Here is a 23,289-nt window from a genome sequence, read left to right as displayed (position 1 = left end):
TGGACCAAAATGGAGCATGCATTTAGAAATATAATGAATGTTATTTTCTGTGTGTTTTATATTGTGCTTACATGTTTCTTCTCAGTACAATATACAAGTATTTCATTTGTAAATACTCTTCTTAATATTGGTAGTTTTGTCCATCCATTTGTAGCTTTTCCTAGTCAGGCCAGTGTGTGCTTTGTGTTTTCTGCTCCATAAATGTAAAATCCTGGTGGAATTGTTCTCTTCTTTGTATGCAAAATTTATTTATTTTTTTCCTTTTAAAGTATCTTAGTGCATATCTTAAGAGAACTCAGTGCTACTCACGTCTTAGCTGTCCATGGAACCAGATTTTTAACCTAATCATTTTCTCCCAAACGATGTATTTATTAAAAAACCTTAACTTTTTCTCTCACCTCTTATTTGAAGGACTAAGAAAGAGGGAGAAAAAAGTCTCTTAAACAAGTGACAATTGTTTTGTTTGAAACTCTTCCTAGGTCTGTACTGCTTGGCCCACTGCAGGCTTTCCGGGAGGGAAGGTTGGACTGAGTGAAACCACGCAAAGGAACCTGAAAGTAAATCCTGGTGATGCAGTCTCTGTGCAGCCTGTGACTGGTGCAGTCATCCAGGCAGAAGAAGTAGATGTAAAGCTGAGGTATGGAACGTGTCAAAATCTGCCAATGCGATGTGAGGCATCTGATTTACACAGCAAACTCTTACCTCTTAGAAGATGCCATTTTTCTCTCCGTTGTGACAGACTAGTATGCACGCAAAGTCACACATGCACAGATGTTCCTAGGGTTGTTTTGTGTTAAATTAACAAATAGTAATCCTGGCTCAGTGCCTCCTTAAGTAGAAATCAGGCTACCTGTGTTACATTTGCTTTAGGCAGGTGTGTTTAAGTGTATGATCAAGGCAGATTTTTTTTTAAACTTCTCAGTTGTGAAGGGGAGCAAGAAGGTGCAAGTCAAAACTTCCTTGAAATTACAAAGATTTTAAAAATTAGTGGTTTATTCATCTGCTGAATAATTTTGAATAATGAATTTCATCTGTTGAATAATGCTGAATAACATTCCACTGAATTAACATTTGAGTTGACAGGGAATGTAGTTGTAGTTATTTCGTAAATAAAGCTATTTTATAGTTATTTTGAAATAGCCCCAAAATACTTTCTGTAACTTATCTTCTACTACCTTGTCAAATGCCAGTTTTTGAGTGGGACCTTGTCTTTGCCCTTGTCATTATAAGAGAGAGATGTTGTTTTCCAGCAGCTTGAATCTCAGAAATGCTGGTGAGGTGACCTTGATTTTGTCACTAGTATAACCAGCCTAGTTTTAAATATACTTTTACTAGTTAACTTGGCTATGTATGCTATACTGATTCCCTCTAGTCAGCTTGCTTTCACCTTCATGCCTCTAGTCTCACCAGAAAATGAAAAAATTATGTAATTTCAGCTTTCTGCTGTATCTGATTCAAGCCTGTAGGAAGTCTGATAATTATTACACACTGTTTTTTTATAGAAGTGGTTGAAAACACTCATTTCATTAAAAATAAAGAAATCCAATAATATACTTGTTAAATAATCCTAATCTGTATTTATCTTGACATATTAATATGCAATGCTTTTTTTTTAAAGCTGTGACTTTTATTGAAAGACGTTACTAAAAATAAAGTCAGAAGAATTGTATATAATTTCTAAAATATTTGTGATTACAGTAAACTTTTGGAAACTATTCTGGAGAGAGTTTTTCTTCTCAGTCAGGATTTTGTTTCAAGATTTGGGCATAGTGTACTGCCAGACTGTATACTATAAATGCATTCTTTCCTAAAATTGCTCTAGGAGCAATAACATGAAAACAGGAACTGGCCATGTTTTTTAAGTCTGTTAATGTATTACAACCTTAGCACAACCCTAAGAATATCCAATTATTAAAAGAATGAATAGCAATCCTATTGTTCAAGTACTTCCTAATTTTTAGACGCTTTACAGATACATTGCTCATTCTCTACAGATTAATAGCTTTGGAGAGCTGTTTGCACATGTGAATTATTATTTATCTATTTTCTGGTTAAAAATCAACCTCCTAACTCCAGACCTCAATAACTTCATTAAGGATGTGTTTGCTTGTTGTGAGGGCTCTGGTATTTTGAGACCTCTCCTCAAAACTGGAATAATACCCTTCTTTCCTTCAGATTGATTCCTTAATCAGTAAAATAATAATTTTGAATTGGAATTGGAGTTTTATTGGTAGATTTAGAGCTCCCTCTGTTGATCATAATTTTACTTGCAGTTGCTGTATCTGCTTTAAGTACCTTCAGTGATAATGCTGTTTAGCTCTGTGTAAAGTATTTTGTCATACATATCAAAATACTTAAAAAGTCGTGGATGTTCATCTGCAACATGGACGTAGTAAAACATTTATAGTGAAAGCATAAAGGCTTTTATGTGAGGATCTTCCAGATATTTTTAGCGGGATAAATGCTGATGAACTATAGAAGTTAGGTAATGGTTTTTAATAAAAGGTAAAACTGTGAATGAATCAGGAAAAAGATTATATGGATAAACTATGTATCGTGAAAAAATACCTTGATCTGTTTGGGCACAGGCACATGACTGAATCACAACAGTCTTATAAACTGCAGAGTGTCTGAGGAGCAGGGGGAATTAATCTCTGTATTCTTAGTGGGTCTTAAATATGATGCAAAATATCTTAATATAATCATCAGTGAAAAGCAATTCATGTAAGACCTAATTTACTTTCCATTTGGCCTAAGAGCAGATGTGTTCAGTCACACCTGTGGTCTCCTGCTAAACCCTGATGATGCTAACTGTCTGTTTGAGAAAGTGCTGTAGGCCTGGCTGGGGCTGGATACAGAAGAGACTGAAGATTGACTTATTGAGTCACTCAAAGCTAGATTAAATAAAGGATTAGAAAATGCATCATGGGGAAAACTTTTCACTGTTTTGGTAGTGTGTATTCAGTGCTTAAAGGCATGCACAGTTTTGCGAAATGCTCAAGATGCCTGTCAAAGACTGCATATATATGTGTATTTGCAGGAATGGAAGAGATCTTTCTTGTAGAATTATTTCAGTCCAGGAAATGTAGCAATGACCATTCTATGTGGTCAGTTAAAAGCAGCATGTATTCCATATTTGTAATCTTCAGAAATGATAAATGTAACTTACTATATTGTTTAATTTAGTGTTTTGTATGAAAAACTGAAACAAAATTGAGTATTTACAATTTTGTTGTTAGCGATGTGACTAGTGTATTTGGAGGTAAAATAAAATGATCCAGAGATTGTAATGTGATAATCCCTTTTCTTTCTTTGTGGGGTTAAATTCTACACTACGAAATAGTTGACATTCATTAAATAATTACTGATCGGAAAAATACTTTTTCTGCCTACCACAGGGACAAGGATGCTTCTATGAATGCTGAGGAAATGTCTGTCTGTCTACTGAGAAACCTAGGTATGAGTTTTTTGCATTTCTTTAAACTTTTTTATTTTTGTAATGGAAGATCAGATTTTGGATAAAAACCAAACAATTTCCTCTTATGATCCTGATCAAGGGCTCAAGACAAGCAAAGAGAACATTATTCAATTTGAAATTCTTTTAGGGGTATACCCCTGAAAGCCCTGCTTTGGGCTAAATCATTTTCTATATATTTAGCTTGCTTTAATCCTGACTTTTAATCTATTGTATTGATATCTATTGCTGGTTCAAACTACAGTTGTTAGCAACCACTGGTGGTCTTCTATGGTGATACTGTGATGTACTTCAGAGTATACTTCGCATTGTGAAGAGAAAGAATATAATGCTGTGCATTGAAAACAAGATAAGGGATCACTATTAACATTAAATCTTGTATTCTGAAACTTTTACATTGGTGGTAAATGAGCAAAATTGATATACCTTGAGTGGCAGACGGGCATAAGTACATCAGAATAAAACCCAAATTCCTGCATAGGTAAGGTAGTAGTATTCAAAGGTTTTTAATCGTTCTATTCAAGGAGAATCTTCTGACTTATGAATTGCCAAACTTGTTAAATTGGCAAAAATTGCCAAACTTGCCAAGCTTCTTTGGCACTCTAAGAAGCAGAAAAATGTGATCTGGATTCCAAATTCATGAATTTGACTGGAAATAATAAATCTTGTTTATATTTTTGCCTTTGTTATTTTATGAGTTTTAGAGTGCATTCAAATCACATTTCTGAATTTTTCTATGGAATATAGAGGCTAAAAACTTATCTTTCTTTAGACCAACATTCTCAAAGAGGGATGGGCTAAACATGAAAGATTGCAAGCCTATGACAATCGTAGCAAACACAAAATTTGTATTTCTTACAATACTGTTTCCATAATCTCACTCTGTGTGCTATATAAAAGGTAGAAAACTCAGATTAATGAGGAGCTTAGTATGAGAGTTAACGTGTGCTAATGATGAATGTTCATCCAGTGCTGTCTGCTTGTAGATAAAAGGATCATTTTAGAAGGCAAAATGATTGTGTTGTAAAATTATGTAACCTTTAGTTATGTTGATTTATAGCACTCTTACTTACTAGTAAAGAATTATTCTGATATAATAGTGTCTGAAGGTTGTTTCTGCCAAATTAAATTGAAATTTCTCCTTTGTTTTCTTCTTTTTCTTTTTGAACCTTAATCATAGATGGGAAAGTAGTTTTGCCAGGAAACCTCTTGGCTTTCACTTTCTATGGCAAACTTTGTAACATCGTGGTGATGAAAGTGAAAGGAACTGATGGTGCAGAGCTGACCTCCTCAGGCAGTGCTATTTCCAGTGAAATATATGAGCCAGACCTTGAAAAATCTGAGTTGGAGAAGAGTGCACTAGATTTGTCCTTACAGCTTGGCAAGATGGAGGTTGATGATACTTTGGAGTTTGCATCTCCGAGCACACCAAACAAAGCGATGGCTCCAGGGTCACCAGTTACACCCAGTTCTGCTCTGGTAGCTAGTGGTCAAGACTCTGGTCAGACAGATAAACTGCACAGCAAGGAAAACGTCACAGACCTCACTGATGATTTGGAGTTATCTGGGAAAGGAGGTAGTGAGAGACTCCCACTGACTGGCAAACCTGGAATGATAAGCAGTGCAGACGTTTTTTATTTCATTTCTTCAAGAACTAGAATCAATTTTATTGAAACTAGGACTAGTGAGGCAGGAGATGGTGACTGCGAATCTCAAATTACGTATGATATGATAGGAGGTTTAAACAGCCAGCTCAAAACTATTAGAGAAACAATTGAACTGCCGATGAAGCAACCCGAACTGTTCAAGAGTTACGGTATGATGTCTAAGAATTGGATTTCTTAATTTTATAGTATTTTTTTTTAATCTTTCTTTTTTTTAACCAAGTTATTCAACCAGAAATATATACTGATGTTTTTATGTAGTACTGGTTCAGTATACTTGGGTGTGCGGTGTCAAACTCTTTTATAATTGTACTGTATTGGTATTATGAAGATGTAATGTTTAGCTTGTGTGAAAAATAATTCAGTAGGAAAGAAATATGTATATTTAGGAAAGTTCTGATGTTCATAAACAGAATTTATGAACATAACTTATGGCAAACAGTGAAGACTTCTGTACTGAGATATTTGAAAGATACAGATGTTTCTTGTGACTTCATAAGTTATTTTCTTGTAGAGTGAACTAAATATATATTTCTAAGTTAGGAAAAAATCAGTCCCATTAATTATTCTGTTATTTTTATTCCTGTCTGTTATAGAGTTCCTGTAAAATTTTAAGGCAATATTTGAGCCTTTTTGCACGAACCCCTTAGCTTATTTAGTATGGAATTACAGGGTTGAAAAGCTAATATGTTTAATATTGCCATATATTAAATTATTTCGAACATTGTATGTGAACTTAGAGAATTTATGTGACAAAGGTAAAAAAAAAAAAAAAAATGTACTGAGTATTTATCGCAAATGGTTATGTACATAGAGCAGGCAAGTCTGCTCATTGTACTTGTCTAGTGAAAAAGTTTATACATTTTTCTTTTTATTTCTTTTGTTGCAACATTTTCTTTCATTTCTGAGGTGATTTCACTGATCACTAGGGCAATTTTCGTAAAATACAGACAGTTCTTTCAGTGTACATTGCATAGGCATAATCTGTGGGTGTCTGTGGGATGGGGCAAGAAGTTTTAATCTACTGTCCTGCCCAGTTTGTTGACCCCCAACCTCAGCATTCATTACATGTTTTTGTGCTGGCAAAAGTGTTGCTTCAGTATCAATATTTTTCATATTTAGTACCAGAAGTGCTTGATCAAAGGCTTTACTAGCAGTTATGTGAGGGAGGGTGATATTTCCTCCCCTCTCACAGTTACTTGCTGAATAACCCTCCAAATGTTAGGAATCCTTATCTGCTCTTGGCTAGTGAGGAAGTCACTTTAAGTGAGACTTTTGGTCTAGCTCTTTCTTGCCAGTACAATAAAAGCCACAGGAGGGAGCAGCACATGCTTTAATGGACTAAGGAACCAGTTCCTAAGGCACTTAGTTCCTGTTTTGTCAATTAGCAGATAACTTTTGTCCTTTCAAGTACGTTAGTTCCTAAAATGTTGTTTTTCTGTTCACACTGGTTATATTATTCCTAGAAATGGATATATTATTGCTAGAAATTCCTAGTAAGTTTTCTTCTATCACCTTACGTGTTTGTTCTTCAGTCCTGTTTCAGCAATGCTTTTTGTGCCAGAGCTTTTTCCATTGTTAACAGCATAAGTCACCCTTCTTGCCTTTTAGCTTTTCATTTACTGTTTTTGGCTTCGTACCCATTTAATTTGGCCCTGTAGTCTGAAATATTTTTCTGCACATTACCTGAGATCGTAACCTTACTTTACTCCAGTGTTTGATTACTTCTGTCCAGTTTTAACTGCACACAGGAGTACCTTGTTCTTCCATTGTCCCTTGTAGTTTGTGCAAATTCACTTTTTTTTTTTTGGTATGGATATGTATTTTTTCATGTTCTTATAAGAATTCTTTAAGATGCAATTAATTCTAGATATTTGAATTAAGCCTTACAGTGTATTCAAAATTTTTTGGACTGCTGAAGGGAAAAGGTTTTCTGACATCGGAAATTTGCAACGATGATGCTGTAAGAGTCTTGAATAATAAAGTACATTCATGACTACTGGGTACTCAGTCCGATAATTTTTTGAAGAAAAAATGGAAAGTGATAATGTTAAGCTACTGAAAAGTACAGTAATTGAGATGATTGCCTTTGGGACAGAACCTGTTGGACTATAGAAGACAATAAGGTAGATGTGTGCCCCATGTAACAGTGTCACAGATGTTTCCTGCAGAGAGCTCTTCCCTTTGAAAGCGTACCATTTTATCAAAGTGACATGTTGGTTAAAGAAGTTAATGCTGAGATCAAGTTATAATAAAAAAATAACTAGGGCAGTGAAATGTGCAAGTGCAGCTTGTTCACTCAGGCATTTAGCACAAATAACTCTTTCTTCTCTGTTTGTGTGCATGTGCTTGTCTAAAGGAATCCCTCCTCCTAGAGGAGTGCTATTATATGGCCCTCCCGGTACTGGGAAGACTATGATTGCCAAAGCCATTGCAAATGAGGTTGGCGCTCATGTTACTGTTATTAATGGTCCTGAAATAATAAGCAAGTAAGTCCACCCAATTTATTTTTATTAATACTATAAATATATTTGCTTGAAACCTGTACTGGCATCTACCCATTGGAGATCCAGTATTCCTCTGTGTAGAACTGGGTGTGGGCTATCTGTACAACAGTAAAAAATAGATGGAAAGGAGTTCCCTCAGTAGGGGTTATGTTTCTTGTTGTAAAAAAAGTGGTTAATTTGGTTTGGCTTAGAAATTTGTGCAAGGCATGGACTAAATTAAGAAAAAAGAAAAAGACTTAAACTGCATCTGTAACTGAATGTTAGTTACTTCTGCCGCAAGAGGAGTAACTTGTTTGTTTAAACATACTGAAATTAAAAGATGAGACTCTATGGGTTAATTTCTTCAGGCAACCCATTTGTCTTTGTTATATAAAAAGAGAATGCTTCTAACACAGAAGAGAGAAACTTTTCTCTGTAATTTTTTGCTGGCTGCAAAATGGTTATTTCTTTGCTTTTACATCATTTTACCTTAATTTCTTGTTCTTATGGAAATAAAGATTGTTTTAGATATTCCTATACTTCCTAACTTCACTGGAAACTGAAAGGGAGGGCTGCGGCTTTCCGGGACACAAGAGTAGTAGTTTTCCAAATTGCCTGGAAAATGCAAAACATGGTTCTTATTAAAATATTCTAATTCTTACAGGTTTTATGGAGAATCTGAATCAAGATTACGTCAGATATTTGCTGAAGCGTCTTTGCGGTATATTCTTTTAGATAATTATATTTATGCTTGCTTATTTGCAGTATTGGTTCCAGTGTTAATATTTTTAAAAGAAAAAAACATTGCAAAAATCTTTGAATTGTAATATTCTTCTGCAGAGGTTTTTACAAGGAAGTATACATTTATATACAGCTTAGCTGAAAGGAAGGCAGTGAAATTCTAGTATGCCTATTAAATGCTTCTGGACATTATCCTATTTAAGGAACTGTTACAGATGGTGCCAAATCACTAGGTCTGTATTGTTTGTGTATTGCATACTTATTTCAACAGATGGAAGCACTAGCCAGAGTTTCACCTGGATCTGAATTTTTCTGTCTAGTTTTACTTTTGGAGAGCAGTGTAGTACTGTACTCAGATTTGGAAGCTAGCTCTAAGTAAGCAAGTGTTGGTACTGAGTGTAGACTTCCAGGTGCTGATATTCGTAATACATTAGCAAAAGACTAGTTTCTGTGTCTGTGAAGATGGCAAATAAAACAGTCTTTTTAGCCGTGAAATCTGAGTATTTAGTGTCTAGTCTTTGAGAGAGAGTCATAGAAAAATAGCTTTGGAGGTCATCTTAAAGGCGTTAGTTGTCTAAGTAAAATAATAATAATCTTCATTATCTTTTTGAGTAATGTCGTATTCAAGGTTTAACTTTAAATTTCATAATGGAGTGGGATGCTTGTTAATTTTAGCAGGAACTGGATATTTTCCATAAATTTTGCCTTAATATTTTAAATCCTCCTCAGCACCTTAACACTTATTCATTGTCTCTCTCCCTCTTTTTTTTTTTTTTTTTTTAATCAGTCGCCCTTCCATTATATTTATCGATGAGTTGGATGCACTCTGTCCAAAGAGAGAAGGGGCTCAGAATGAAGTTGAAAAGAGAGTTGTAGCTTCATTGCTGACATTAATGGATGGCATTGGCTCTGTAAGTAGACTGTATTGAGACAATGTGTACAGGGACAAGCTGAGCACTATGTATTTGCTTATATAGTACAACCAATTTTAGGAGCATCACTTGGGAAAAGAAGTGGCCGTAGGTGATACTTTATATAGTTATGTATGCTTTATTGGATACTAGGAAAGGAAATAGGAGAGAAATGTCTGTCAATAACTGTGAGATTAAGGCTAAGATGTTTGGAAGAGCTTTCAGACTACAAAAGAAAGCAAGTTTGCCTCCATTCGCTGTCTTTCTTTTGTCTTCTCCCACTTTTGTAGTTTTGTAGATAAAACTGAGATTTTAGTGATACCCTATCATTGAGCTAAGCTGGATATTGTTACTGCTCTGAAATTGAGTCAAAACACTTATGATGATAGTTAACCTGCATTAGTAAAGGAAACAACAACTATTTCAAAATTCCTGTACTAAAATTTACATTTGCTTTTTCTTCAGAAGGCTTTTTTAAATCACTTCAGTATATTATGAATTAAGCCTCTAAAGTTTACTAATCTCCGATCTGTTGTTTTCTGATTATTAGCGGGACAGTAGATGAAGAATTCTGTTCACAATATGAAAATCAATGTCTTTTTTTTATTTAGTCTGCAAATTTCTCCTTACTTTGCTATATAATAGTTTGAATTGACCAATCTGTAACTGGTCACAGGCAGAGCATATTTTCTGTTGGCAAAGACTGATGGACATTCTTTCTAGGGAAAGTTCTTCATTGGCAAAAAGAGAACAGCACTGCAGGAGACCTCCCCGCTGATATTGTATCACTTTAAAAGTGAAAAAGCAGAGCTTGAGGACATTGATTAGGATTTTTGACTTTGCTCTTCCTTTTGAACAGTTCTTCTGTTACCTCCTGCCTCTGCTGGTTTGATACATTATCTTTTTTATTGAATAAAATTTATTTATTCAAGGTCTTTTGCTGCCTTTTGTTCTTATGCCAACACTGTCTTTCAGCTTACACTTATTTTTCTTTCCTCTGTGCTTATCTTCCTGGTACAGGGAAGTTTCAGTTACTGAGACAAGTCATAGCTCCTCTTAAGCTGTGTTTTGCCAGACCAAAGCCTTAGTTCCTTGAGCAGTCCCTTGTAAGAGAAGCCGTCTGGTTTCCTGGTTGTTCCTGTTGGTTTTAGTTAGAATTCTTCCTTTGTGTTTGTGAGCAGAGCTGTGTACTGATACCCTCAGGTAACCCACACAAAAGTGAAGGCAGACCTGTGCCTGAAAGGTACTGAAAGGGAAGAGAGCAGGTTTTGGGGATTAGAGCAGGAGACAGTGGGATAAGGAGGATCTTGGAGTAAAGTTTCTCTTGTATTATCCATATGTACATGTAGCCTGTCATACTGCTGAGTTGCACGGATGATTAGCTTGGCTGGCATCACTTAAAGGATATACTATTGTGAAAAGTTGTCTGAGTTCCTTTAGAGCTAGCATCAGGATTTAGTGTGTGTAGTAGCAGTGAAAAGTGAGCAGGAAATATGTTTATAAACTATGTGAGATTTAATCCTCTTTTTAAATTTGTATTTTCTATGGTTTGATTTGTTCAGGAGGGCAGTGAAGGGCAGCTTTTGGTACTTGGGGCCACTAATCGTCCTCATGCACTGGATGCAGCTCTGCGCAGACCTGGGCGTTTTGATAAAGAAATAGAAATTGGGATTCCTAATGCACAGGACCGGCTGGATATACTCCAGAAGCTTCTTAAGAAAGTTCCTCATTCGCTCACAGCAGCAGAGTTGGTGCAACTGGCTGATAGTGCACATGGATACGTGGGTGCAGACTTAGCAGCTGTATGCAAGGAAGCAGGTAAGGATCTGTGTATCTTGCTTAGGATCTGACTTTACTGTTAGTCTCTTCATTTAGTTAAAAAAAAGGAAATAGTCCACAGTTTATACTAGTGGCTTTTGAATGGATGAATTGTATCATTGTATCAAACAGAACATAACAAAATATGGAATGTGAGGAATACTGATTTGTCTGCTTCTTTGTAAACTAGAAAAGCTTGTTTGTGAGCATTAATGTATTAATGTTGAGATTAATAACACTGGGGAGTCCCCTGTGCCATCTGTAGCATACTAGACAGTTAGCTGTCTCTCAGTTTACCAGTAGTTGAGTGAGTTAACTGATACATCGCTTGGAGTTCTGCTCTGGGCTCTAGAGCCTGCCCCTTCTCCACAAAGTCTTGAGTTGCTAGGGCTAGACAGCTTGTCCTGCAGATCCTGATTCCCAGGATGTTCAGACTGTGGGCCTGACTAGCATTTGTGTTCTCTCTCTCCCACTTTTTGTGCCTGCGTTTCGTTTGCCTGCAGACCAGGAGTTTGTGACAGGGAATTGCATGCACCCAGGTCTGGTTCTGCAGTGGAGCTTGGATGCAACTGGAGTGCATGCGCTTAGCTGGGGCTGAAAGGCATCCCTTAGCCTCCGCACAGATGTAGCCCAGAGGAATTAACCATAGCTCATGCAGCGAGGGTTCAGTATGTTCCAGGGAATACTTAAACACAAGTTCACGTCTGCTTTTGTTGGATGAAATGTTAAAAATAAGCTCTATCCGTTTTTACATTTTGCTATAATGGGTCTATGCAGTTTCAGTGTTGGATCTTAAATCTACCCATGAGCAGCCTTTTAAAACAGTCTAGTCAAAATATGTCTCTTCAGTTCTGCTTACGCATATTTTCTCCGTTGTAATTGGCAAATATGTTTGCTGTATGTGTTGCTTACTTTTATTTCCTTTGGCATTGGGACAGCTTCCTCTGGCAATGGCACAGTGCACAGTTAATTCTTGCATCAGAATTAACTATTAAGATGATAGAAGTTTTATTAGGGGTGATGGCACCTGGAACAGGAAGGTTTTTACTTGCTAGTTTCCAGAATTTTTAAGGGATAGTTCTAACATGAATCTGTGGGCTTTTGTATGGATAAAGAGGAAAAAAAATACAAGTGAGTATTCTTTTTGTAATGTTCTTCGGGCTACAGTAATATTTTAAGTTCTGTTTTAAGTTAGCTAAGTTTAAGTTAGTTTCTTTTTGAAAGAAATATATACAAAGAGCATCAAAAATCAGACTCCCTTTTTATTTTTCCTTCTTTTTTTCGGAAGTCTGTCAGCCCTCCTGTGTCATGGGCTTTACATAGCAAGTACTTAATACTTGTAATAAAAAAAAATCATTTCAGTGAAAAATTTTGTGATTAGAAGTCCTCATTGATTCTGTAACTGTGGTCACTTCATTATCCAGCTGTAGATAGCTGGATACATTTACCCACTTTATGAGGACCTTTGAGAAGATAAATTCTGAATGTTGTACGCATTGAACATTATGCCTTTACTCAGCCTTATGCAAGTCCAAAATTTCTGCCAGGCACCTATCAGTATCCACCTGCAGGACACAGTGTTATCTGGGAGCTTTGCATCCTAACACAGTGCTCTTTGAGAGAGTGAGAGAACTGAGAGGTCTCCTTTCTATTAATCTTCTTTCATTGAATTCATGCTGTTAAATTTCCATGTCATTTATTAACTTGGAGCGACCTCTGCTGGAGAAAATATAGGTCTACTCCTTTAACTCTTTGCAGCCTGGATGTATTTTCCCTTTTCAAAAAACTGTGAAAAGCATGATTTGGTTGAAGTATTACATAAACCAAATTTAAACTGCTCATGTTCCAGGAACATCTGTCAGTAACATTCTTTTTTGTGATCAAATTCTTGAAATCTGTTTTTTAAATTAAATTTTCAACTTCATGTAAAATATTCCCACTTTAATTGGGGTTAAAATTAGAAAAAAATAGCTTTTGTGACGTAATATTTCTCCCCAGTGGGGCAAGGTTATTCTATATGGCAAGCTTTTGAGTGTTTTGTCTACTCTGATTTGGTGTCCTAAGCAATGGGTTTCTGTTGCTTCCCTGAAGAAATTATTCCTTGATTATATCAAGATGGCTTGATATCCAGGAATGCTCTCTGATACTGAGCCTAAATTTTCCTTGTTTAGTTTTATGCTACTACTTCTATTTACATCCTTGTGTAACACATTCACTCTCCCTCCTTACTGTTTGCACCGTTCAGATATCTGTAGGCTGTTCTCACGTCCCCTACCTCCTCATTCATTACTTAGCCGAGCTATAAATATTTAGCTCTTCTAATCTTTCCTTATAAATAAGTCCTTCCTGCCTTCTGAGAACTTCTGTAGATTTTCTCTGAACTCCCTCCAGTTTGTCAATAACCTTTTGGTAATGCAATGCTCAGAATTGAACATATGTACATTTCATATACATTACAACATAAAACACAATACAAACGTGTGGTTAAGATTGCTGGTGTCCATTTGTAAATAACCAAAATGCTTGGTAATTAGAAAATTCTTAATTCAAAGTTCTTTCACAAATTTTAAGGTTAACTGCCAGTTTCTTACATGATAAATCAAGATGATGTGTGTTTAAATATAGGTAAAACATGGAAATTAATTTAAAAGCGCAGATTCTGAACCCAGAAGTACCTATTCAGTTTTTAGCATAAAATAATTGTTGCTTGTCAGTTGTGTTGCAGCAGTAGTCTTTGGGAGACTCTTAAGTCCTGGTTGCCTTGTATGTACCTTTAGATACTTCACTTATGGCTGGAAAACCTGAACGCGTTTACAGGCTAAATATGTTTGTATGCTTAATAACAGATTTAGGTCATTTCTAAAGGATTCTTCCTTCATTATAGTTTTATTTCCACTCCATTTTTCATATGCATGTGTAATATTATGTCTATACTGCGTGTATAAACCAAGGAAGACTGTGGCTGTATACAATTAGTGTAACACAGTATATGATATGATAATTGTAGGGCTATAATTGGCAAACTTTCATGTGGTCATCTGCAGTTAAGTTCCCTGAGATACTTGATTCTAAAAACTTTTATGCTTATCCTCTAGATAATTCTGAAGAACCTTGGTTAATGAAAACTACGTAGCTATCGTAGAGTTAACATTTCCAACTGTTTTCTTGGCAGAACTAACTTATTTGAGCAAGCACTGCTTAGTGATGCTTCTGGGGTCAGGCAGGCAAGTTTTCTATCCTATATATATATACGGTATGTACAGAACTGTAGTGCTGTGTGTACTGGAATGGGCAAGGAAAAGGTATGGTGGTTGAGAGGCCTGGAGAATGTGTGGAGTGTGCTCTGGGCTTTTCCAAGCAGGATGTTACAACCACAACACCTGTGTAGTCATATATAGATAGATACAATCATAAGTCAGAGGTGCTTTTATTTGACCTTCTGTGTTTTTAAAATGCTGGTGGATCTTTCTTTCAGTCCCTCTTCCTCTACTGAGGATAGTCTTAGCTTTTTAAAAGATGAAACTGCAAAATAAGAGGACTATGTTTGTAAGAAAAATGCCAGGTATCATGAAGTTTACAGTATTGGCGTAAGAGCTGACAACAGGGTGATTGGCAACAGCTCTGTGTGTATTTCCCAGCCTTAATTGTTGGGCAAAGTACTTGTATCCCTGTCTTGCATGTCAGGCAAGATACCATTTGGCTGTTTTATAAATAACTAAGAGACAGCTTGTGATCAATCTGGCAGAATTAAAATTAAACTGGTATTTCAAACATAGCAGGTCTCACTGGCATAGGTGCACTGCTTTTCAGAAATAATATACCTAATTCTGTTTACAGTTACATTATCTATAATGATTATACGGGAGAAATTAAGATTTCTTGATTTGCTATGTTTCTCTACTACTTAGCAATATATGCTCGTGATTTCCATAATTTTTGCATGTTGCATCCTCTTATAATCTTTCATACCAGTTAACAGCATGATACAGAAAACCTGCAGACACTTTTTGAACACTGGACCATATGCTGTGAATATCAGCTTACAGTGAACTTGTTATGGACTTGAATGCCCCATCAAGGGTTCATATGCACAAAATTCTGGACAAGAAAAGGCCTTAATTATGTTTGCAGCTAAGAAAATCATATTATTAAGATTGGAGGAGGGTTACCCATGTCTTGAACAGTTGAGTAGATACCTTTTAGCATGAACGACTGAATTCTGGATTGCTTTATCTCGAAAGGCATGCTGTTTAGAAGATAAACTGTGCCATATCCTTTCATACAATGGCAGTATTTCTGTTCCCCAGGATCTTGCTGCTTCTGCTCCAATTAATTGCCGCCCCCCCCATTAATTCCCTAAAAAATTATAATGGCTTTAATTTAACAGCAAAGATAAGCTCTGCACTTTTTTGGAAAAACATATGAAATGTTAATTATGTAGCAGGGACATGAATGGTATAAACTGTACTGAATGTTAGAAGATGCTTAGCAACAAAGGTTTCCAAATATAGCAATTTATTATAAACTTATCCTTCTATGGCTGCCTGTAGCATTTCAAAAGGGTGAATATAAATATAGCTTGATTTCTTCAAGAAGTGGGTTCAGTCATATTGTTTACAGAGAAAGGAAGTATTTGCTTTGTAACTCTTAGAATTTATCTTGAACATCCTTGTTCATTACACATAATTTCAGTGTGCTGATATAAAACACTTGGACTGTGATAAGATAGCATCATGAGGAAAGGAAGAACAAATGTCTTTGTTTAAATAGTGGTTTCTCTTGCAATAACATCTAATTGGTTCCAGTAAGGATGCTGCATTACAACCATTGTAACTTTGAGACTTCTGCGAAAGAAGCACTAATCCTTTTGTTTTGCACTGAAGTTCTATAAATTCCCTAACTGTAATACAGTCAGAGGTACCTCCTTGCTTAGCCTTCAGGATTATATTGGTTCACTGACTTGAGCTGGCTGTTGTCTAAAACGTTATGGAAATAAGAAATTGAGTTCTATTTTTGACCTGTTATAAATCAACATTATTCTATTGAATCAGTGAAGCTGTGCTCCTTGCACTGACATATAATAATGTCCTTTTTTCTTATCTTCATAATTTTAAGAGTCCTCTTGTTTAAAATCTTGTTGTCTATGATATTCGTTTGGCCTTTTTATTGCCCTTACACCTTGATAAGCGATACAACTAGGATGAAGAGTCTTTATGCTGTTTAATGTATAGCTCTGAGTATTGATTGTATGTAGGTATTAAATCTGTAAGCATAGAAGTTATTTGGTAGGATACTTCATTTAGTTTTTAATGAAGCTGGGAAACATATTACAGTATCTTTTATAACCCCAAAAAGAATTTCTGGACTCCACACTGAAAATCAGGGATATTTTTGTTACACTTAAGCCCTCCTGCATTAGAAGAAGGGGGGAAGGAACAAAACTAAGGGTTCCTAGGTTTTTTATTTTCCCAGTAATTGATGAGGAAATAAATACCCCTGAAATCCAGGAATGTCTTTTTCTTAGATCCGTGGGAGTTTTTTTTTACATGGCTTCTGCAGTTTTGGTAAAATGGCCATCAGTGGGAAATGAAAGCCATTTGGGCTGCTGTAGTTAACAATGAGTTGCAGTGCATCCTCAGGACCAGCCTCTTACTGGTCTTTCAGTTACATAGGCATTGCATTCAAAATGCAGCTTTGCAGCCTGATGTGTCAGATCTGAGCTCTTAGTTCCAGCTTGTTGATGGTCTTGGTGAAGCAGCCTGTTATTAGGACATCAAGAATATCCTTTCTTTAATCCATGAATTTCAGAACAAAGTTTGAACCTTTCCCAAAACTATTTGGGCCAGAGTTCTGCTTGTAGGTGTACTGTAAATGTAAATGTTTTTCCTTGCAGTATATTCTTAAATGTAGGAATGTATGTTGAGATACAGTTGAATGTATAGATTTTGATAAAGGCAGTTGATGGCCAAGGCAATGGGATTGCTTCTTTTGCAGAGTATTTTTTTTTTTTAGTTTGTTTTCAAATTTGCTGATTGGAATGACAGATATTAAAGGTAAAGCCTTGCCTGACATGCTTTAGATTTTATTTCATTTCTTTATAGGAAGTGGTTGAAAATACCGTGTTTACTTTATGTATTTATTTTGTAGCATGAAAAAAGATTGAAATAAAGCAGTAGCGAATGACTTATTATTGCATTCTATAACTGAATAATGATTCCTATGGGTCTCTTGCCTTTTTGTTAATAGGTGATGTAGAAAACACATGTTTTGTGGGGAATATTAATAATGTGTAGAATCAGATGGTCAGTATCAAAAAATGTATCCTTATGAAACTGAAAGACAGAATTTTGCAAAAATGGTAGAACACTGGACTTTGAAATACACTGATAGCTCCAGATGTCGTATAGAAGTAAAACTGTGAATTAATTTTTTTGTAGGAATGTTTGAGTTCCAGATTTTTTCTCAGTAAGTTGTGTCTACCTGCATATTTCTGACTCTTGCATAGGTCTCTTTAGGGTAAATTGTCAATGATAATCTGTTTAAAAGTGGTTCTTACAACCTTTTCTTACGCAGTGTTCCATACACTGTTAATTTACTGTGTAACAATACCAAGAAAATCCAATTCCCATCTTCAGAGTTTGCTAATTTTAAGTTACTGCTGTGTTCTGTATTTTTAAAGTTGAGTCCTTACTGTAGATGTTGTTTTTTAGCTGAAGCAATTGACCTACTTTGCTGTCTTAACAGGTTATAAACAAATGTGTCCTTGCTTGCATGCACATATACAAAGCAATGTGGCTTTTTTGGACTCAGACTGTAACATATATATGTTTTTGGATTGTTTCTTAAAGCACTATTTCAGAAAGATAGCTTTTATGCAGAAGTGGTTACATCTAGATACTGCTGTGTGGCTTGAGGGAACATGGCTAAGACTGGATGGAATGTGTTGACCTTGTTCATGGGATCACTTGCACTTTTTGTTAGATTCCCCCCCAACATCTTGTGGAGCAAAGAGAGAGGTGAAGTTAGTTTTAAAATTACTATCTCACTAGTTGAAACCATTTAAAATGTTTTCTCAAGATTCCATGAAGAAGCTTATTATTTTAGCTGCATAGGGTAAAATTTTAACCCTGTTACTTTGGTTCAGTGCTATTCTGATAAGATTGTAAAGTTTCTGAACTCTACTTTTTTTGCTTTCCTGTGTCTTTGCATATGCCCAGTGTACAGATGTTTCCTTAGTGTTGTTGCCTTTGTACCCAAAGATAAGAAATCTTCTGTACTTTCTGTGCCTTTCTGAAGAGTCACTGGTGCTGGTTATATTTGTCTGTAGTTATTTTTTCCTTATATAAAATCTTAGACTTTTTTTTGTAATGGAACTTGATAGTTTGTTTTTGCATGAAGAGCACTGCACTTAACTGCAATCAGGGCGTGTGAACTTTGTTTTTTCATCATAACTGATTTTACTTTTTTTAAAATCTGAAATTGGATTTCTTTTTTTTCTAAGTGTCTTTTTCTTTGAAACCAGCATAATGAGATTGCCAACATCATACACAGTTGTGGGCTGGATACTGAATAATCTGTCTAATGCATGTCCCATTGTGTCTGCTGATATTCATACAAGCAGGAAAAAAAGAATGTATTCAGAAGAGCTGATCAGTAACTATTGCTAGTATTTTAAATTAAGCATTAGAGACTCCCTTGGAGTAAGCAAACATCATTTACATCATTTTAAATACAGGGGAATATGCATGCAGGTTGATTTTTGCGGTCTGTCTAATTTCATAGGGTATGCATTGGCAGTGTTAGGGAAGGAGGGGTCAAGGCGGGCCCAGAACGTCAGCAGGACCGTCAGCTTGTGCTCTTCCCCTGGTGACCGGACTTGGTAAGGGCCTTTTGGTTCACTGGCTTCAGTGACTTTTGAATCTGATTGCTGTAGGTGTAAGTGAGGTAGTAAACCGATGGCTTAGAACAGTGGAAAATTGTTTTTTGTGTGTGTGTGTTTTATCCTGTGGCTGTTTTCCACTGTATCCTTCTGTTTTTGAAGCATTAATACAATAATAAGTGTATTGTTCTTCCCAAGTGGTCTGGGCTGGCTGGAGGGGACAGTAGCTGATGTGCTTTGAAATATGTCCAACTTTGCCCCTCGTATTGCATGCAGCTTCTCACTCCAGGGAATCTCTTCCTCCTCTTCCAAATTCAGGGCTAAGACAAGCAGGAAACATAAAACCTTTGTGGCACATAGGCATTGTATTCATGCAGTTTGGGTGATAATGCTATTATCCATACATGGCAATGCATTTAGAGACTTCTGTGTTTGAGTGGTGTAGAGAGCAGCCCCAAAAGAAGGCAGCTGGTTTGAGGGACAGGAGGTAGAGTAGACCAGAGTAGCCAGCACTGGTGCAGCCCTAACTGTGCAGACTGGTGTGCTGTGATAGGGCAGTCAGACAGCACTCCTCAGCTGGCAGATCCTGAACACCTAGCGATATGTCATTTTCCTTTAGAACAGAATAAATTTAGGGAAAATGTTGTCTTAGGCTGGGTTGTTGTCAAGAGCAAAGACAGTCCTACATTTTCCCTATTTATTTTCCAAACTTAGGAATCAAACCAGTGTCAGTAGCAGCTCTAAGTTGCCTTCACATGTCTGTTTTGCTTATCAGGTTTTGCTTCACTCTTGGGCTTCAGATTCTCTGTGTGCAGAGTTGAACAAGAGCTGTGTGCCAAATGAAGTTATTTCTGTAGAAATAGAAGAAACCCTCAGCTGTTCAACGTAGCAGTTTTGAATGGACAAAAAAGGTTTAACCCAAACTATACTAACTTCTGAAGAAAATATAGTCCACTGTATTTTAAATCCTCATATAGCTTTATTTCCTACAATAATCTACACTCCTTGCCCCATGTTGACTTGAAAGGTTTCTGCACACATAAGAACCACAGACTTCTTCCGGACACTTAATTTCCTTTGGGAAGGGTTTAGCAAATTGATGATATAACATACTTCATACTGAGTCACTCAACTGGCATTTAGCTATCTGAAAAGTATTCTGCAGACTTGCACACTCGTTTTTCCTCTCCCATTGTGTTTTTGCAAATATTTCCACCTCCTGTCAGCTTATATAAGATAGCCATGCTCACTGTTGCTGCTGACCAGCACACGAATGGTGTTTTGATCCAAGTGACAATTCACATTCACTGTAGCCTTCCAGTCACCTGGCATTCAGTTATTACAGGTGATTCAGACTTGATTCTTCATGATGAAAATGTTATTCTATTTCCAGGTTCCTGAGCAGGCTCCAGCTGTGAACTGGAGTTAAGTGTTTGGAGTAAAACTATTTTTTTCCCTCCAAGATATAAGCATACTTTTTGAGAAATAGGTTATTTGAAATGTCTGTTAGTTTCTCAAGCCTTTAGTAATTCTTCCTTTTTTTGGAAAGGTAATCATGTTCATGTTATTCTCTGTTCTCTTTTTTTCATGATATGTCTATTATTTATGGTATTTTGTCTAACTCAAGCGGCATTTCATTTGACGCAGACACCTATGCTTCTAGATTCAAATATCTTTTGAATTTTGGCTAGCATTTTTCTGCTTAGTTCTGTTCAAATTTTGTCTGATCAGTTGGTTTGCTCTTATATTCTTTAAGTGACTATGATATGGGAACATCCAGTGCTCAAATACAAATCTCTATGAAGTAGTTAGCGTTTTTTTTCCTTTCAACTCTTGCACTGAGTCTGATTTCAAATGTAACTTGCACAGCAACAGTAATAGATTTTTTTTTTCTACGTAGATTTGAGGTGTAATCCTGGGCATACAAAAAACAGCAGGAGTTGTTTCATTGACTTGAAGACATCAGATTTTATTCATGGAGTAAAATTATTTCTCACTTCAGTTCCCTGAAAATTAGACATTCCCTCAAGGCGAATCCTCCGGGTTCCCCTCGTGGTACACAGGGAGAGATAGGCTCCTTTACAGAGTGGTTCATCTCGCTCCATCTGGCTGCGCTGGCTGTAGAAGGAGCCCTGCTGGTCGGTGGAGACTGGGTGCTCATTTTCAGGTTACACAACTGCAAGTTCTTGTATCTCAGAAAAGAACAATGTTTTTCATGGCTTCAGAAGAAGAAACATCCTGAGTTTAAAGGACAGCTATACTCTTAAAAAGATATCTGTGTAAAAATGGTCCTACAGGAGAAAAGTTCTATGTTTTCTGACTCTCTCGGGCTCCAGATAAAAATGTGTTTTGGAAATATATAATGGCAAAATTAGGATCTGAAAGCAGTCTTGGTTCTTGATAAAAGATTCTGTAGTAAAGTGTAACTTAATTTTTTTATTTTATTTGTATGTCCATGTTAGTTCTGCAGGAGTAAAATGAGCTAACAGTAGGTATATATATGTAGAATGAATTGGGGCACAGTTCTGCATTTTTAGGCAAAGTTTTCAAACATTTTCTTTAACTTTTGCTTTATATTGCAATATATATGCTATATATATATTGTAGCAAAGCTATATATGGCTTTAACTTTTAGCTTTATAATGACTGGACAATGGTACAATTAGACTAGTAGGTAGCCATTAGCTGTGGCTAAATTATTTTTCACCTTTGCTATATTGGTAGCCTGCCAGTCCTTGTTTTTCTTCTTATACATGTATGACCAACCTTAGTTTAGATGCCTTTACAGATGTGAGTGGACTAGAAATACCCGTAGTCTGATGTTCTTTATTTCCCTTCGTTGTCACTGTCTTGGGATAAATGATGTGTGTATAGTCTGATCTGTGAATAAACTGTTTCCTGTATGACAGAAATTTTGAAAATGTGGTTCCTCCTTCCTGCCTTTCCCTCCCCTACTGTACCTCTCAGCAACTTTTAGTCAGTTCCATAGACATGTTTCAGCAAACGCCAGAGCTCCTCATGAAGGACTATAAATCGTGCACATAATCCCTGCAGTAGACTAGTGCTTGAGTCCCTGAGTGAATTTGCATTGTTATGGTTACAAGGGATTTAAGGGCATTATCTTTCCTGTGCAAACGGTATTTAAGAGTCCTTCATGGATTTTCCTATATAGCTCTGGCAGCTAAAAGACGGATTGTAGAGCTTAAAAGCAGAAGTAAGAATTTATGCTTTTAAATATTTTCTCAGTGGGCAGACACGTTATATAGAGATTAAACTAAAAAGAAATATATTTAAAAATACATTTATAGCAGTTTTGTCCAAGGATAATTTTTCACTCCTTGGTAAATTTGTTGGTGTGTCTGTTTTCATACTTGCATTGAAAAAGTTGCCAAATTGCAGCAACTTGTTAAGATGCAAATGGAAGACCAGGTCTGAATTTGTCAGCTATGGCAGCTCTCATTCTTGCCCCCAGATCTGAAGAAAACTTGCTAGTGGCCTGCAGGCCTCAAGTGCTTCCCCAAGGTCCTGTTCCCTTCTTTTACCTGGAAGGTAAAGAACCTTTACCTAAACACAGCCCTGATCTCCCTCGATGCTAATAGTGGTTGCTCTTTTTACTGTTTAGTGCTCTCTCGTCGTGATGGGTGGTAGACTTGGTTTGTTGGATCTGCCTGGGTTGAAAGATTGTCTGAACAGGTTGAAGGGGGTGTCGGAGGGGGGGAGGACAAGGTTTCTGTGGAACAGTGCTCCTTATTAGCTGATGGCGAGGTTTCCATCTGCTAGGTAAATGGGCTTTGTCTGTGTTATTGTGCCCTCACATGTAAGTACCAAAAAAAAAAAAGAAAAAAAAAAAGAAAAAAAAAAAGAAAAAGAAAAAGAAAAAAAAAAAAGCTTGTGCTGATTTTTTTTTTTAATTGGATTTGAGCGTCCAGTATCTTGATGCAGTATCTTGATGTAATAGTACATCATGTATGCAGGGCATTTGTAATGTGATTTACAAGCATGGCATTTATAAGGCCATGATGCATGAAGTTGTATAATATATTCCCTAGCGTAAATTTGGAATTTTTTGTAGTTAACGAGGATGGGAAGCCATGCTGATTAAAAAAAAAAAAAAATCAATCGTCATACATAAAACAGAAGAGCTCCTTATCTTAAACACTGGAACCTATTTGTACCTATTGCCTGTGAAGTCAGATATGCTTCTCTTGTGGTTTCTGAAGATAGCAAATTGATTTTAAGAGATGCAAAATGTTTTTTCTATGCATAAAACTGTTAAATTTTGACTTATGGTATCCACAGACCTAGAAGCAGAAGA

The 23,289-nt window shown here is 36.3% G+C and overlaps 1 protein-coding gene across 1 annotated transcript in view; it reads left to right on the top strand.

Moving 5' to 3' along the window:
- AFG2A (AFG2 AAA ATPase homolog A) overlaps positions 1-23,289 on the top strand; it is a 201,007-nt gene that overhangs the window by 222 nt on the left and 177,496 nt on the right. Inside the window, exons 2-8 of the mRNA XM_062573995.1 lie at positions 480-637; positions 3,399-3,457; positions 4,656-5,291; positions 7,499-7,628; positions 8,290-8,346; positions 9,154-9,277; positions 10,840-11,095. Coding sequence (XP_062429979.1) covers positions 480-637; positions 3,399-3,457; positions 4,656-5,291; positions 7,499-7,628; positions 8,290-8,346; positions 9,154-9,277; positions 10,840-11,095 — 1,420 coding nt within the window. The remainder of the gene's footprint in view (positions 1-479; positions 638-3,398; positions 3,458-4,655; positions 5,292-7,498; positions 7,629-8,289; positions 8,347-9,153; positions 9,278-10,839; positions 11,096-23,289) is intronic.

Source organism: Rhea pennata, chromosome 4 (assembly GCF_028389875.1).
Source record: "Rhea pennata isolate bPtePen1 chromosome 4, bPtePen1.pri, whole genome shotgun sequence".
NCBI lineage: Eukaryota > Metazoa > Chordata > Aves > Rheiformes > Rheidae > Rhea > Rhea pennata.
Note: the sequence above shows the minus strand (reverse complement) of the source record. Positions and strands in the feature narration are given on the sequence as shown.